Below are 13,884 nucleotides of genomic sequence, written 5' to 3'. Positions count from 1 at the left end.
GATCTAATTACCTCCTGCTTGCACAGTCCGGCTGCAATGCTGCACACCCAAGACATTGCATGAGGAAGAAACAGACACCAAGCCTCGACAGCCAGGTTGGAATAGGATGGGCAAAGGAGAGCAGGAAGGCTTTCAGAGCAGGGGATGAATTGGTCTGGGGAGGCTGTGAGGGTGGTACAAACCCATATGTGTAAGAGGCAGATAGCATCGAAGAGCACATCACCACCCCACCAGAGCCACCAGCACAGCAGCGGGGATGGATGTATCAAGGAGTAACCTTTCTCTTGTCTGAAACACAACCTTATTTTGGTGAAAACACAGCAAAGATATGCAATGGGCAACAAGTGGATTTCCAAGTAGAAAAACAGAGAAATAGCCAGACAAAATGAAGGGGAGATGTTCATTTAAGCAGGCATCATGCACAGCCAGCTCTCCCTCAGTGTTTGCGTGGCACAGACTCCACATGTGAGAATGCCTCTCCAACCCTTCGATTGTCATGCCACCAGCATTTTGCAACGTCAGTCTGGGACACATTGGAACATCACTCTAATGCAGGCAAATTTTTTCCAGGGCTTATGTTTCACAGTGCTTATGAATGTCAAAGAGGCAGTACACAGAGGAGCAGAAACCTGGTCCCGCTCCTGGAAGAGGAAAACTGCGTCAGGTGCATCTACCCTCAAAGTAACTCACTGGACAGTCACGTTAAAGTAGTTTGAGCACGAGACGTGGGTTTCTCCTCTTCCACCTGGGGGACAGCTGGATGTTTAATAATTAATGGCTGTACGCTTCCTTGCAAAGGCTGACACTTAAAGCGTCGCTGCATCTTTAACGGCTGCCGGCGATGGGAAACTCATTGGAGTGTGTGTTCGAAGGGGAAGAAGGTTAAGATGATTAACTGGTGCTAACAAGTTTAGGATGTGGAAGTAGTATTTTCTTGGACGTCCATCAAAGAGAGGATTGAATGTTCCCTGGCGGGGGAGGGCATGGGGGCTGGTATGTGTTTAACAGATGAGGTTTCTGCCTCCCAAAGCCCGCCCAGCCCCGCATGATGCAACCTCTCTCTTTTAAGCTCTGCCTCTGCCCCTGTACCATCAGCTGTACCTGTGTTCCCAGCCTGGCACAGGGGCTGAAAGGAGATCGGGGGGAGGAAAGCCTCCCCTCCACTCTTCCTGTGCCCTGGGACACCCTTTGGGCACCAGTAGATCTCCCTGGCCCTTGGCCCCCATGGAGAGAAGGCGTGGGCAGATGCCCGGAAGAGCCAAGAGCGAATCGAGTGTCACCACACCGAAATCCAATGCCCCAGAGAGAAGAGCTCCTCCTGGGCCTCTGCATCCTGCTGCACAACCCTACTCTCTGCCCTGCCGCAGAAATGCCAGACAGAGCCATCCCTGCCACACGCCAGGCCAGCAGCCTGCTTTCTGCCTCACCATTGCCCTCGATCGCAGGCTAACATTAGCGCTGAAGTCTCCTTGCAAACAGCTTTGAAGCAAGCCACTTGGCGCCCACAACATCCCCCTTGTCCTGTCCCTGGTATTTTCGGTGCTCTCCGCCGGCTGGCGGGCGCCCATGCTTTGCGCAAGGGGCTTGGACGCCACCAGGCAGCGTGCCCCGCTGTCGAGCCTGGCGACTGGTGCGACTCTCCTTCATTCCTCTGGCCGCCACAAAGCTGCCAGGATGGGCAGCACACGCGAGATCCACGTCGCAGGGCCCGGACATGCGTCAGCAGCTGACGCAAACCAGCCCGGCCATGTGCACACAGCTCAGGCCTGGGAAAAATCCTCCACCCCGGTAGCGCGCTCGCACTGAATCAAAGCCGTTGCCGTACAGTAGCAGTGCAATGTGCTCTTTGGGTTTCCCCAGCCAGCTGGGATGGTTTTGCCTCGCTTTGTCAAGGCGCTGATTTATGCCCATATGTACCATATACATTGTAAGCACAGGCACGCAATGGTGTAAACACTTCTACAAAACATCTGTACACAAACCCGTGAAATATGCAGAAGCTCCCTGCTGCAGCCCTCAACATGCATCCCAGGCACCCCACAGGCAACCTGTCAGGCCCCAGTCTGTGTGCAGGGTGCCATTCACCACTGGACCAGTTATTCAGATGTGTCCTAGCAGGGGTGGTAAAGGTCACAGAGGTACTCCTGTCTGATATAAATCAGCACAGCCACAACAGTTTTCTCTTGCATCAGTGTTTCAAGCTGTAGCCCACCACAGCAGGTATCTGCTCTTGTGCAGTGCTGAGCATCTATTCCTCCCTCCAAAATCCCCATCTTTTCTGCACCTTTAATACTTGATGTCTTTCTCTGCATCATGAGTAAGAGGCCTGCTTATCCCTGGTTCTGGATGGAGGATGGCCTTACCAAACAGCCAAGGCTTATCCGTGACTGGGATATAACATTTGGGATATAACATACAAGCACCATTAAAGTTAACGCTTGTACCACCAGGACTCATGCATACCTGGACACAAATGCTCATTGTTCACACCTCTGGGGAGAGCTCAGCCTCCAAAGGAAAAGACCCACAGCAATTCTGTGAGTTTGGAGATTTTCCTTCCACCTTCCAGACAGTTTAAAATAAAAAAGTAAAAAAAAAAAAAAAAAGCTTAAAATAAGAAGTTTGAAATAAGGAAGCACATAAAAGGGCAAAGAGAGGAGCCCTGGGGCATGCAGGAGACAGGCCTGAACATGGTAAGATGAAATAATACAAACAAGCAGATGGGTGTAAATAAACAGGCCACCCTCTTGCAGAGCACTTGTGCCCATCATTGTGCCTCAGCACCTTCCCTTTTTAATGCATTGATGTTTCCAACCATATTTTGGATAAAGAAGAAAAGGCAGAGTTTTTTGCCTTGCTAACTCTATTGGAATGGTAGCACTATTCCAATGGCCTCCAGCCATTTTGCAGCCTGGGCAGTGCTCACAGCTCTATTAATGGCTTACATGAGCCCTCCTAGTATGCACTGCAGCAACAACAGCAGGCTCATTAAAATCAATTAAATACTCCTTAACAAAGTGATCCTTGGGATCACTTTAGATCCCAAATACAGACTAAGTTGGATGAGCTGATGCTTAGACATGTAAGGAGCATCCTCGCTCCTTCTTACCATTCCTCAGTCACCTTCAGGTGACAAAAGCCAAGTGGGGGTGCCTCCTCAGGCAGCTCCAAGCAGTTGTGTAAGAGCACAGCTGCCTACGTGTTCAGAGAAAGAGAGTTAAGCGACCAAACAAGCTCTTTGTTTGTTTTTTTCCTGAATTGTTCATCCCCATCTATTCAAAACTGCTCACAGAATCTGTGGAATGTGTTGTGTGGTTTGCATCTTCAAAACAAATGAAACAACAGTATGCCTAAACCAAACAAACCCTAACCCAAAATACAGCCAGCAGGCCAGGGCGCATGAGCAACCTTCGAGGATGAAGTCTGTGTATACACTCTGGAGGGCCCAAAAAATGTGAATGGGGGAATATATTTAAATTTCAGGGAATTATGGAATTCCCAGGGAGATTTCTTACAAAGGAGAGAAAACAAGAGAAGTATTTAAGCAATGATTATGCTGCAATTTTTCTTCCAGATGTGCCATGCCATGGGGATGTCATGCCAGCAAATCACATTTTCTGACATGGCAACATGCTGCTCTGGCTGTGGTGGTATCAGATGCCCATCCTTAGCCACCCAGACACTGCTATCTCCACTGCTCGGCTCTCTCCGGCCAGCCGGAGGGCTCTGCCAGTGCATTCAAAGGAAAAGGGCAATTCAGAAAGCTCAAAGCTTTTGGCAAGGAGTGGCTGCTTAAGACAAATGTCCTTTTTTCCAATTTTTTGGTTAGGCGTTGTCAAATACTGCCTTCAGACACTTAAAACGGAGAACACCTTTTGCATAGTCAGCATAGAAAACCATGCTGACTAATCATCCTGAAAAGGGGTCAAAAAAAAAACCACAGCCCTTCAGTTAGTTCAGTGCACCTCCTGACAGGAGGGCCATGGGAATGGGTGTTTTATTGCACACTCCGACCTCACATTCCTCATGGCTTTGAGCCAGGACCACTGACACAGCTCATGGCTGCCAGTGTTTAAATAGCTGGGGTGACCTTCTCATACCCTTGCCCCAGACCAGGGACTACAAATATCTTCATCACCTCTCAGGGCTCACCGGTGTGTTCAGGCTTTTAACCTCACAGGAACCCTCAGATCTGTCAGAGCAAGCTGAAAAAGGATTGTGTTAAGAATGACAGCAAGAAAACAGGAAAGCCAGGAAAACAACCTGGCAAGGGGCAGAGCATCCGGCCAAGGTGTGGAAGTGGGGAGCAGGCAGGAATCCGGAGCTGCCCATGTTTTTGGGTCACCTCCCCAGAGGTGTCTGAAGAGGAGATAAGAATTCCAAGGGAGAAATAGATGCATCCACTTGGATCCAATCTCCTGCCCGGGGGATGCAGGGCCAGGGCTCAGCCCGCACTGCCTAGAGGTCTCTCCTGCTACAGCCATCCCCACCAACCCCTTGTCCGCCAGCCTGTGTCTTGCCCTTCCCAATGTTTCCTGCTTGCTGGCTGCCTGTAGGGCCAGGCAGGGGTCAGGATGTCGGAAATCCTGCCACCTCCTGCCAGATGGCCCTGCCAGCTCTGGGTGACACCTCCTGGGTGGGAGCCAAAGCCCCACTGCAGCCCTGTACTGTTTTTTTGCTGGCCTCCTTCTACAGCTGCAGCTGTGCCAAGAGGTCCAGCCAGCATGGGATGGGTGTACCCAAAGGGGCAAGCAGAGGATGAGCAGGATGCTTGGACTGAGTGTGCACACCATGTGGCCCGCAGCTGCAGGGTGCAACTGGGGCCACTGTTGCATCTTTGCTTTGGCTAGCCACCCTGCAAGAAGGGAAACAGCATTTGTGAGATGTGGCAGCTCCTGAGAGTATTTCTGTAAGGTCAGTCAGAACTGAAGGAAATGGCCAAGCAGCTTTCCCTGACTCCTGGGCTGGGGCAGATAAGGAACATGGATGAGGTTTGTAGAAGAACGTCCAGGGGACACTCTCTTGCAAATTCCCTTTGTAATTCCCTTGCAAACAATGCCAAGACGACCCCAGCTCCTGACCAATACCAAAATCCTAGCAGTTGCCCCATACCACCCTCTAAGCCCCTGTAAGAGCAGAAGGCACATTGGCTCGTGGCGGGGTTGTGCAACCTCCATCTGACCACCAATCCCACTCCCGAGGAGCCCATAGGGCCGGAGCTTCCTCCTCCCGCAGCCCAGGTCCCTCCTCTGCCCCAAAGTGCTGCCACGGGGTGGGATGGAAAAGCCATTCGGCATTCCTCCGAGCTGCTTCCTTGCTTGCATGGCTGACCGCCTCCAGCACTGCAGGATCCCAACCTGCCGGAGGAGAAACTGGACCAAAACAAGCATTGCGGGGGCAGGGGGAAAGAAGCCAACTTTTTTTGCCTTTTTTTTTTTTGTAAGGGATATTGAAGACTGGAGCAGAGAGCCAGCAGAGTGAAAAATGGCCACGTGGGGACTGTGAAAATAGGAGCTGAAGAGAGGAAGATGGGAAAGGTCTAATAAAGAGAGTAACAGTATATAAAATACACAAGCGCCCACCTCCGCCAAGAAGGCTGTGGGAGAGGGATTTGGTGGTAATCGCTGCTTGTTTGAGACTATCCAGGCTGACAGTGTCTGGATCTGCATATAGGTCTGGATCAGACCAGGAAAGGTTAGATTTTCACTCTGTCAACCTGAAACATGAGGCTTTTCCCTTGCAGCATTTTGTTATTATGTAGCAGAAATCAAAGGAGGGCAGTTAGCTGCGAGAGGATCCTCCAGCCCCCGGTAGCTCTCAGCCACATCCAGATTCCGTGTAGAGAAGAAGTACTCCCCTCATCTGAGCAAAAGTCACAAGGGGAGGCTCGTTTCTAGAAATCAGACCCATGGTCTCACCAGCGTCTGCTCACGCCCAGAAAAACTCCCCAAGTCTCATCCCAGCTCACAATGACCTTGGATCAAAACCTGTGCTAACCTCCCCCTCCACACTTGACCTGAGCGTGGTGCATGGCCTGGGGTGGTGAAGACCTGGGTACAGTCATTGGTGCTGTTGAGGCCTTGGGGCCATTTCCCAATCTGTATGAAGCTGTTGCAGATCAGTCTGGCAGACAGTGGGGACAGAAGGAATCACACAGGTTAACTATCAGACGAAGGGAACTGCATCATTAATTACCCAGGAAGGTTATGCTAACCTTGGGGGTTGTGTCCTCTCTGCTGAGAGACCAGTGGAGAAGCCCGTTGCGACCTCTGAGCTCAAAAACCACAATGCTGAGGAGTGACATCTCGCTCACAGGTAGTCACGCCCAGCCCCAGCCCAAGTGATCTGAAGCAGCAACTTCCCAGCTGAAGGAAACTTACATTTCCTTATCATCTGCTATAAATACAGCTGCACTGTTTTCCTGACTGTGTTATTCGTACAGTCCTTATCACGCGCATTCAGATAGCCAAAACACAGTCACACACTTGACAGTCTTCTTGCTCCTCTATTCTGACCTTTTCCAAACCATTTATATTCACAACCCCATGTCTCCTGAAGCTCTTGTACGGCAATGGGTGACACTGCCCAGGACCTCCACATCCGAACAGAACAGGACAGTAAATGAACTTGTCTTCCTTTTCCCCTACTTTGCCGTGCAGAGACCTAGCTCACAGTTAGGGAAGACCTCAAATGTCACTTCTGATAAACATTTATTTTTGGTGAGGAACATAATGTGTTTAGAAGCAATGGGCATGTGCCAAATCTTGCAACATCTTGATTCTTCTCAGTGCTTCTGAATACCTTGGTCTTCTGCTAGTGTCACATTGCCTGGTCCCTAGGGCCTTTTAAAACCAAAATACACTGAAGAAAAGGATTCCCAAGGTCTTGGGCTGGAAGAGAGGCCACATCGAAACAACAAAACAGTGTTTTCAGGTAGCCTGCATTCATCAGCCTGGAGACCAAGAGGAAACACCCCATAGCAAAGGGTCTGAGATGAGACAATGGCTGACTGGGGGTGCCTTCATTTCTGCATTGCCCAAAGCCAATCAAGACTTCACCTGCCACAACATCACCTTTGGAACATAGCTTCATCTCCCTTGACTGATTAGCTGGCAGGGTGGGGGGAAGTTTTACAAGTAGTTTCTGTATCCATAGCATACGATAAAGACAAGCAAGTGTGACAGGTAAAAAGGAAGCCTGAACATGAGGCATTTTGTTATTGTTCTCTTGAATCAAAGCTGTCTTTCAGAAATACTATGAGCTTAATGGAATGAGCATTATAACTTAAGTGTTATGAGAAATACAGCACCAACTACTGCTGAGGCTTCACAAGGGATGTGAGTATCTGTAACCAAGTATTAAGTTGTTTATCCTGAAATACTTGGGTAATTCACCCATCACACACATGGTGTAGGGGGTCATATTCAGACGACATCAAAAATCAGTGAATCTTTTTTTCCCTGCTCTGCATTCAAGATCTAAGTTTCATTCTCCAAGCTGGCTCAGAAACACCAGGAAGATATTAATTCCTGTGGTTTTATGGCATTTATATGTCAAGTCTGGGAAGAACTTGAAAATGGAGTAGTGCTATGATTTGTATTCCCATTGAAGGAAAAAGATTGAAATCTAAAAACAGTTGAAGTCAGTTTTGATCTGATCATTGGAGAAAAGATACTAGGAAGACATTTCATTTGTACTGTCTTCTAAATTTAAACCAAAATAGTTCCTGGGGTTTTTTTTTCTTTCTGATACTAAAAAGAAAGCCCAACAGTCCTGATATGGACTAGTCAAATCAGGCACTTCTCAATGATCTACAAGTCTGGATCCTGGATTTTAGCTCCTTTCCATCACAAACCTGCACAGTTTTACCTCTTTCTTTTAAGAGCTACTACCTTACAAATCCATTTTAGTCTGACAAGGGACTGTACCTCCTATGCCTGTACACAGGTCTAAATATATTGATTTCCAGACAACACTATCTACATCAAAGACAACCCCCTTCATCATTTCATCCACCATTATCCCACTGTTGATCATACTTAAACACACTTTGATATGTGTACCACCAGACACTGTCAAACACCTCACATAGGGGCACCAAAGAGAACCAAAGGAGAAACCACAGAAAATGGAAATGACACTTTCAGATGCTCATCCAGACACAACTTTTCCTGCTTCTTCCTTTTGAAGATGAGCTTCAGCTACTCGGTTTGGACATACACATTCAAACACTCCCAAAACTTTGACTTTGGATGTGAGTGGTAGTTGGTACTTCTCTGGTTTTGCTACACAGTCAAATGCATCAAAAGACAATGAAGAAGGCTGAATGATTCATGGTAATGGAATGAAATGCCATTCACAAATGTTTTGTCACTTATTGTATTGAAACCACTTCTGAAGATGTCTCAAAAAGCCTTTTGATATTAGCATGATTAAGAACATAATGCAATTAAGCAATCCCATAATATTTCTGTATGTTATGTGAGCGGGACCTTGAGTGACCACTTCATTCAACCCCCTGATAAATGGCTGCTTCTAACAGAAGGCTGTTATTCTGCAAGATGCCTCAGATAGTTGTACAACACCAAGGAATTCAAATCTTCTTGTCCCAGAGGCATTTTGGCTCACCAAAATTTAGCTGTTCAGCTTTAGTGTTGGGTCTAGCCTATGTGTTTCAAACCTTCTCAAGTCAACCAAGAAAGATGCACCTCCCAAGAGCCATTCTGCCCATTTTAAAATTGATGTCTGAAATTAATGGGAACATTTGCCTTCTAAATGTATATTTCTTTCTTTACTGACTACCTAAACATCTGCCTGGATGTCCTATCACTTTTCCTGCTGTGTCTGTCATATGAGAAAGTAGCATTTACGTATGTACCCAACTTGTTACACACATCTCCACATTGATTTCCTATATCTCAAGCACATTATTATGCAAGCATGCATAATTTTATGTTTGTATACCCCACAGCACAATAAAAGCTTTCAACAAGACGTAGATAAAAAAGGCCCTTCCAAAGTGCAAGCCATCCCAGATCCCTACCTGCCGGGCAGTTGCATTGCTGGTGTGTATCTCGAACTTCTCGATACCTTGGCAAATGGAACTTTAATTTCTGTCAAAGGAGAAAAAGGAGCAAAAGGATTCATCAATATCATTGAAACCAGAGCCCCACATTCTTAGAAAAGCGGGACTGGGGGATGCTGCCTGAGCAGAGATGGGAGAGACAGAGCAGAACAGTTTGGGAACATAGAATGGCATTCATAGCCTTGAACAAGAAATGTGGGGTTTGATTGGAAGCAGGCTGGGGGAGTTTTGTAATGGCCTCCAAATGTGGTCCTCGTGACAGGCATTACAAAATCAAGAGCCAGCAGAGGGAATAAAGAGGTGACTGTGTCCTCATGAGAAAGCCACACTTCTCAGAGAAGACCCATGCAACCAATGGAAAATGGAGCTCTGAGGCAGGTACTCTTCCCTCTCCACCACCCCAAAGCAGACTCCTCATGCTCATGGAGACATCTGGACAGACAGAAGGGTCCCACTGAAAAATTATGGCTGAAGGTGGCCTGAAAACAGCAGTGACATTTCCTGAAACCTTCAGAGCTGTAAAGCTTTGTTTTTCTCCAAGTGCAGAACAAGAAAAAAATCCATCAAGAATTTCCACAAGGTGGAATGATGTCAAAATACTAATTTTCAGTGTGTTTGGATTTCTAATGGTGCTGGTGTGTCAGTCATCTGCTTTCTGGCCCTATCTGAGTATCTCCTTAAGGGGAGATAAGCGTCTATCCGAGGCCACCCCATCTTCCCTCATTGGAAATGTCATTAAAATTGACTTTTGTCCTTAGCAAAATGCATTTTAGGGACAGCATCCACACCAACAGTTATAGACTTTATTAAAATAACTGCAATTAAGTGAAGAAAATGCGAATCAATTCAAATAAGTTATTCATTAATGCTTGTGAACTTCACTTGGTTAATGATTTTAGATGATTTGAGAAGACTGAGCTGCCGGGGTGCCTGTGCTAAAGAGTCACTCATTCTTCCCTTCTAACTCTCAAGCCCAACTGTTTATCCCAGTTGCACCCTTTTACTGTCTGACCTACTTCACAGCCAGGGCCAACAGTGTCAATGAGACAGGCTTATGTTGGGCTCAACAGAAGCCGCTGCTCAGGATCATATAGAAATGACTTGATTTTCACAAGTAAGTGGGCACCTTCCAGCAAGAAGGCATCCATTTTGGGGAAATCTATTTTAGTAAGGAAAAAAATAAAGCAACACATTTTTGTCTGGGATGAGAGAAGGCAGAACTAGCTGGAACAGTTCCATTTTTTCACTTTGAAAGGACTGGCTTCCTTATTGCAAGTCAAAATCAGTAAGGGTTGTTGTGACTGACTAGAAATTGAATATTTTCAAAGGTTTGTTTTTTATTTTGCATGGTAGACTGAAATGTTTTGATAGTGAGTTGATTTGATATCAAGGCAAGGAGAGGGTTTCAGGCAAGGAGAATTGCCAGTTCCCATACAGCATTTTATCTCTGTTTACCTTCACAGTTTAAAAGCACAGATATGCGAATCTCTGCATTTGGGCATGTTCCCATGTAGCTGCTACCCCCAGATGGCATGGCTGTGCTTTGCAGCACTGCCCAGCTTCAAATACTTTGTGCTAATGGTCAAACATGGGCACAAATAGGACAGCAGAGCCTTTATTTGGGCACTTTCACTGGTACATAGATATATGTGTTCCCGTTTCCATCTACACATGCGCCAACCAAAACGTCAGAACACAAGCCTGTCATGTTTGGGTGGGGTTCCTATGACTGGGAATCAGGCTTAACACAGGGGAGGGGTGATGGTTCATTTTCTAACCAGTGAAAGTCCAAACACCTTTGGCTGGAGCAGGGCCCTTTATAGGATAGAAATCTGCAAGGAAACATGCAACAGATCCCTGCCCCATTAAGTGCAGAGGCACCCCAGGGGAAACGGCAAGGGGAGGAAGCCAGAATTATGGCATGCTGCAAGAAGCCTTGTTTGGGTTGCTCTACTGGTGCATAAGGAAAACAGCAACATAATTGGACTTACTAGGGAAGTGATGACCCAGCAGGACTTGAGCATGACCGGGAGAGGAATGGGAGCAATAGCATTTCCCCACAGCTTTATCTGTCGGGTGAGGGTAGTGGAAACACCTGGGACAACTGAAATAGCTTTCTCAAGGATGGGAGCCCCTTGGGAGGAAGGTGCAGGTACTGCTGAGCAGGGCTAGGGGCACAGCCCCAAGCACTGGTACTGTGCGGGAATCGGGCATTTTCCCCATCCCTGGCTGTCATGGTGCCTCCCTAGATCCCAGGAGCTCTGCACATCCCTGGGAAATGCAAAGGGCAATGATGCTGTGGAACTGCTCACCTTCAGTGGGAGGCAAAACCTACCAGGAATTCAGTAGCACTGGTGTTCACTTTCCTGCACAGTTTATTAAACAAACATTGGCTGCAAGAGAAAAACTCCTTGGCTTCTGGAGACCTCAGTTCAAATTTGGGTTGAGATGGTGAAACAAAACGTATTCCTGACATTTTTTTGCTTCCCTCATTTTCAGTGTGCAAAATACCACCTGGCCCAATATGAGAAGCTGGCTTTGCTCAGGAGAGCAAAGAGAAAGGTCTTTCCCCTAAAATTGGCCTTTCCAAGAGCAAACTTTCATTCCCAGGCATACCAAAACCATTAAATTCTAGGGCAAGGATGAATTCTGTAAGCAAAAATAAAACAATGTGGTCTCTGAGAATCCAGTGTTCACGATCTCCTTTCTTGGATCTGGAGTTTGCTTTTTCACCTGGGGAACACCTAGATCATGAAACATCAGAGCAGCAGCTGGCAACCTCTTGCCCTGGCAGAAATGCTGAAAACATTTCTTACAGAGAGGTCTGTCAGCATAGCCTTCTTGCTCTTGCCTGTCATGTTTTTCAGTGATACAGCTGCTGCGCTTTCCCCTGCATACATGAAAGTGATCAAAAAAGCTTTTGCCAGCAGTGGGCCCAGAGCTGATCAGTTCTGACATGGAGACTGTGCACCTCTGTGCATAGCTGAGTGCAGAGAAGGGAAAAAAACTCTCTGTCTGCAAGAGGAAAGGACAGAAGGGTTGGGCTGAAACACTGCTGGAAAAAGGCAATGATGCCAGCGCAGGCTTTTCACATGAGTTTTGTTAACTCACCCCTAGCATCACAGGGCAGGGATGGCTTTGGTGGACACAGCAGTGAAAAAGAGACCTTTCTTGAGACTAAAGGGCCATGGCTGTGGCCTCCTAAACCTTGCAAGTGCCTGTCTACTTCGGATGGGCACTTGAGATTAGGTGAAAGAGAAGGCACTTCTTCAAAGGAGGCAGATTAATAGCACTTTAGCAAAGGTAGTTGTTTGCAGTCACCCAGGAGGTGAAATCATGTCCCACCACTATCTCCAACAGCTAAAAGAAACATGTCTCAAATAGATAATCTATTACAACCATCAGGAGGATTTCAAGGGCTGGTGGTTTTGTTAACTCTTATTGTTTTATCTCCAATTTTGCTGTTTGCCAGTAGTAAGTTTATTTGTGCTTTCTGTATTATTTTATGACATCCCATAAATGCAGACAAATTCCAACATGCAGCTAAAGATCTCCCTGAACTACCTGTTCCTGGTTCATTCCTGACAGATGTTTTTGTGGGAAAACTTAGTCAATTTGCGTCTGGTAGAAAATTCCCCTCTGGTATTCACTGACATCACCCAGAGGTTTACACGGTAGTGAGTGAAGCAGCACTGGTCAGGCTGCTTCTGGGAAAGCATCTGCTGCCCTCTCCTTGCTCATCCTGAATTGAGATGGAAACACTGCCCCAGCCAGCTGTGGGTGATCCAAAACTGGGCTCCAAGACCAGGAAAACATCCCCACCAGCTGGCTTAAAATTAAAATTTTAAGCAAACCAACCCAGCTCCTCTCCCTGCTAGTCTGAATTATTTTTGCCTGTCTGGAAGAAGGGCACCTAACAGGACTCTGGCATTTTGCACTTCTCAGTGCAATCTGTACAGCATCCCCATGGCTGCTTGCAGATCCTTGGAAACCTTTGGCCCACACCTGAACAAAAAATGTGGCACAGCCTGGAGGGCATCACATGCTCCAGCTCAGAGCACAAAGCAGTACGGGTTCCGAACATAACCATAGTGCACTTCTACCAGCCCTTGCAGACTTTGCTTCTTCAGGTCTCTCCAGCTGATCTTCACAGCCACCAGAACTCGAAATGTGCTCCTGTGCCTGTGGGCTGCCCTAACCTCCCACCTCCCTGCCAAGATCAGACCAGCTTTTCCCAAAGCCAGGGTTTCTTTAAAGTTTGCTACTTTATTTTGTGATGCATAACACGGAGCTGGCAGCTGTGAAACCCATTAAGGCTGAAACACCAGGAAACTGTGAGGATGTGACAGGGAGATACAGCGAGGGTCTAAGCAGGGGGGGAAATGAATATCCCACTTTCATGTCCATTTATGGCAAACCCGGCTGCAGCCCCTCTCCCCCCAGTCATGATCAGCGCTGTCATTTCTTTCCTCATCTTTCTTCTATCCTTTCCCTGCTCTCTTTTATCTTTCCTGGTTTTATCCATCCTTCCTCACAAGCCAGTCTGGGAGACCCATCCAACTTAGACCCACTTTAGACCTAATGAAAAAGAGGACCAGAGGGATTTGATTTTCTTTCCTAAGGAAAAGTCCCATATGCCACCACACTGTCTGTGCCAGCATCCCCCCGCCCTGCACCTTGAGCCACTTGACCCACACCAGTGCCTCTGGTTGAGCTGTGGAGGTCTGAAGCAGCTCAGCTGAAGCAGGCAGTGGAGTCAGAGAGTGTCCCCTCCCCGCGGGGTACAGCCCTCCTTCCCT

General features: G+C 47.3%; 1 protein-coding gene across 1 annotated transcript in view; it reads right to left on the bottom strand.

Annotated features, from left to right (window-relative positions):
• Positions 1 to 13,884, bottom strand: part of COL13A1 (collagen type XIII alpha 1 chain) — a 129,553-nt gene that overhangs the window by 76,445 nt on the left and 39,224 nt on the right. Inside the window, exon 5 of the mRNA XM_057403293.1 lies at positions 9,044 to 9,113. Within this exon, the coding sequence (XP_057259276.1) occupies positions 9,044 to 9,113 (70 nt within the window). The remainder of the gene's footprint in view (positions 1 to 9,043; positions 9,114 to 13,884) is intronic.

The sequence above is a fragment of the Pezoporus wallicus genome, unplaced genomic scaffold (genome assembly GCF_028554395.1).
Source record: "Pezoporus wallicus isolate ANWC-B61680 ecotype Strahan unplaced genomic scaffold, APGP_CSIRO_Pwel_v1 contig_4264, whole genome shotgun sequence".
NCBI lineage: Eukaryota > Metazoa > Chordata > Aves > Psittaciformes > Psittacidae > Pezoporus > Pezoporus wallicus.
The sequence above is the reverse complement of the archived record's forward strand: the minus strand, read 5'-3'. Positions and strand labels throughout refer to the sequence as shown.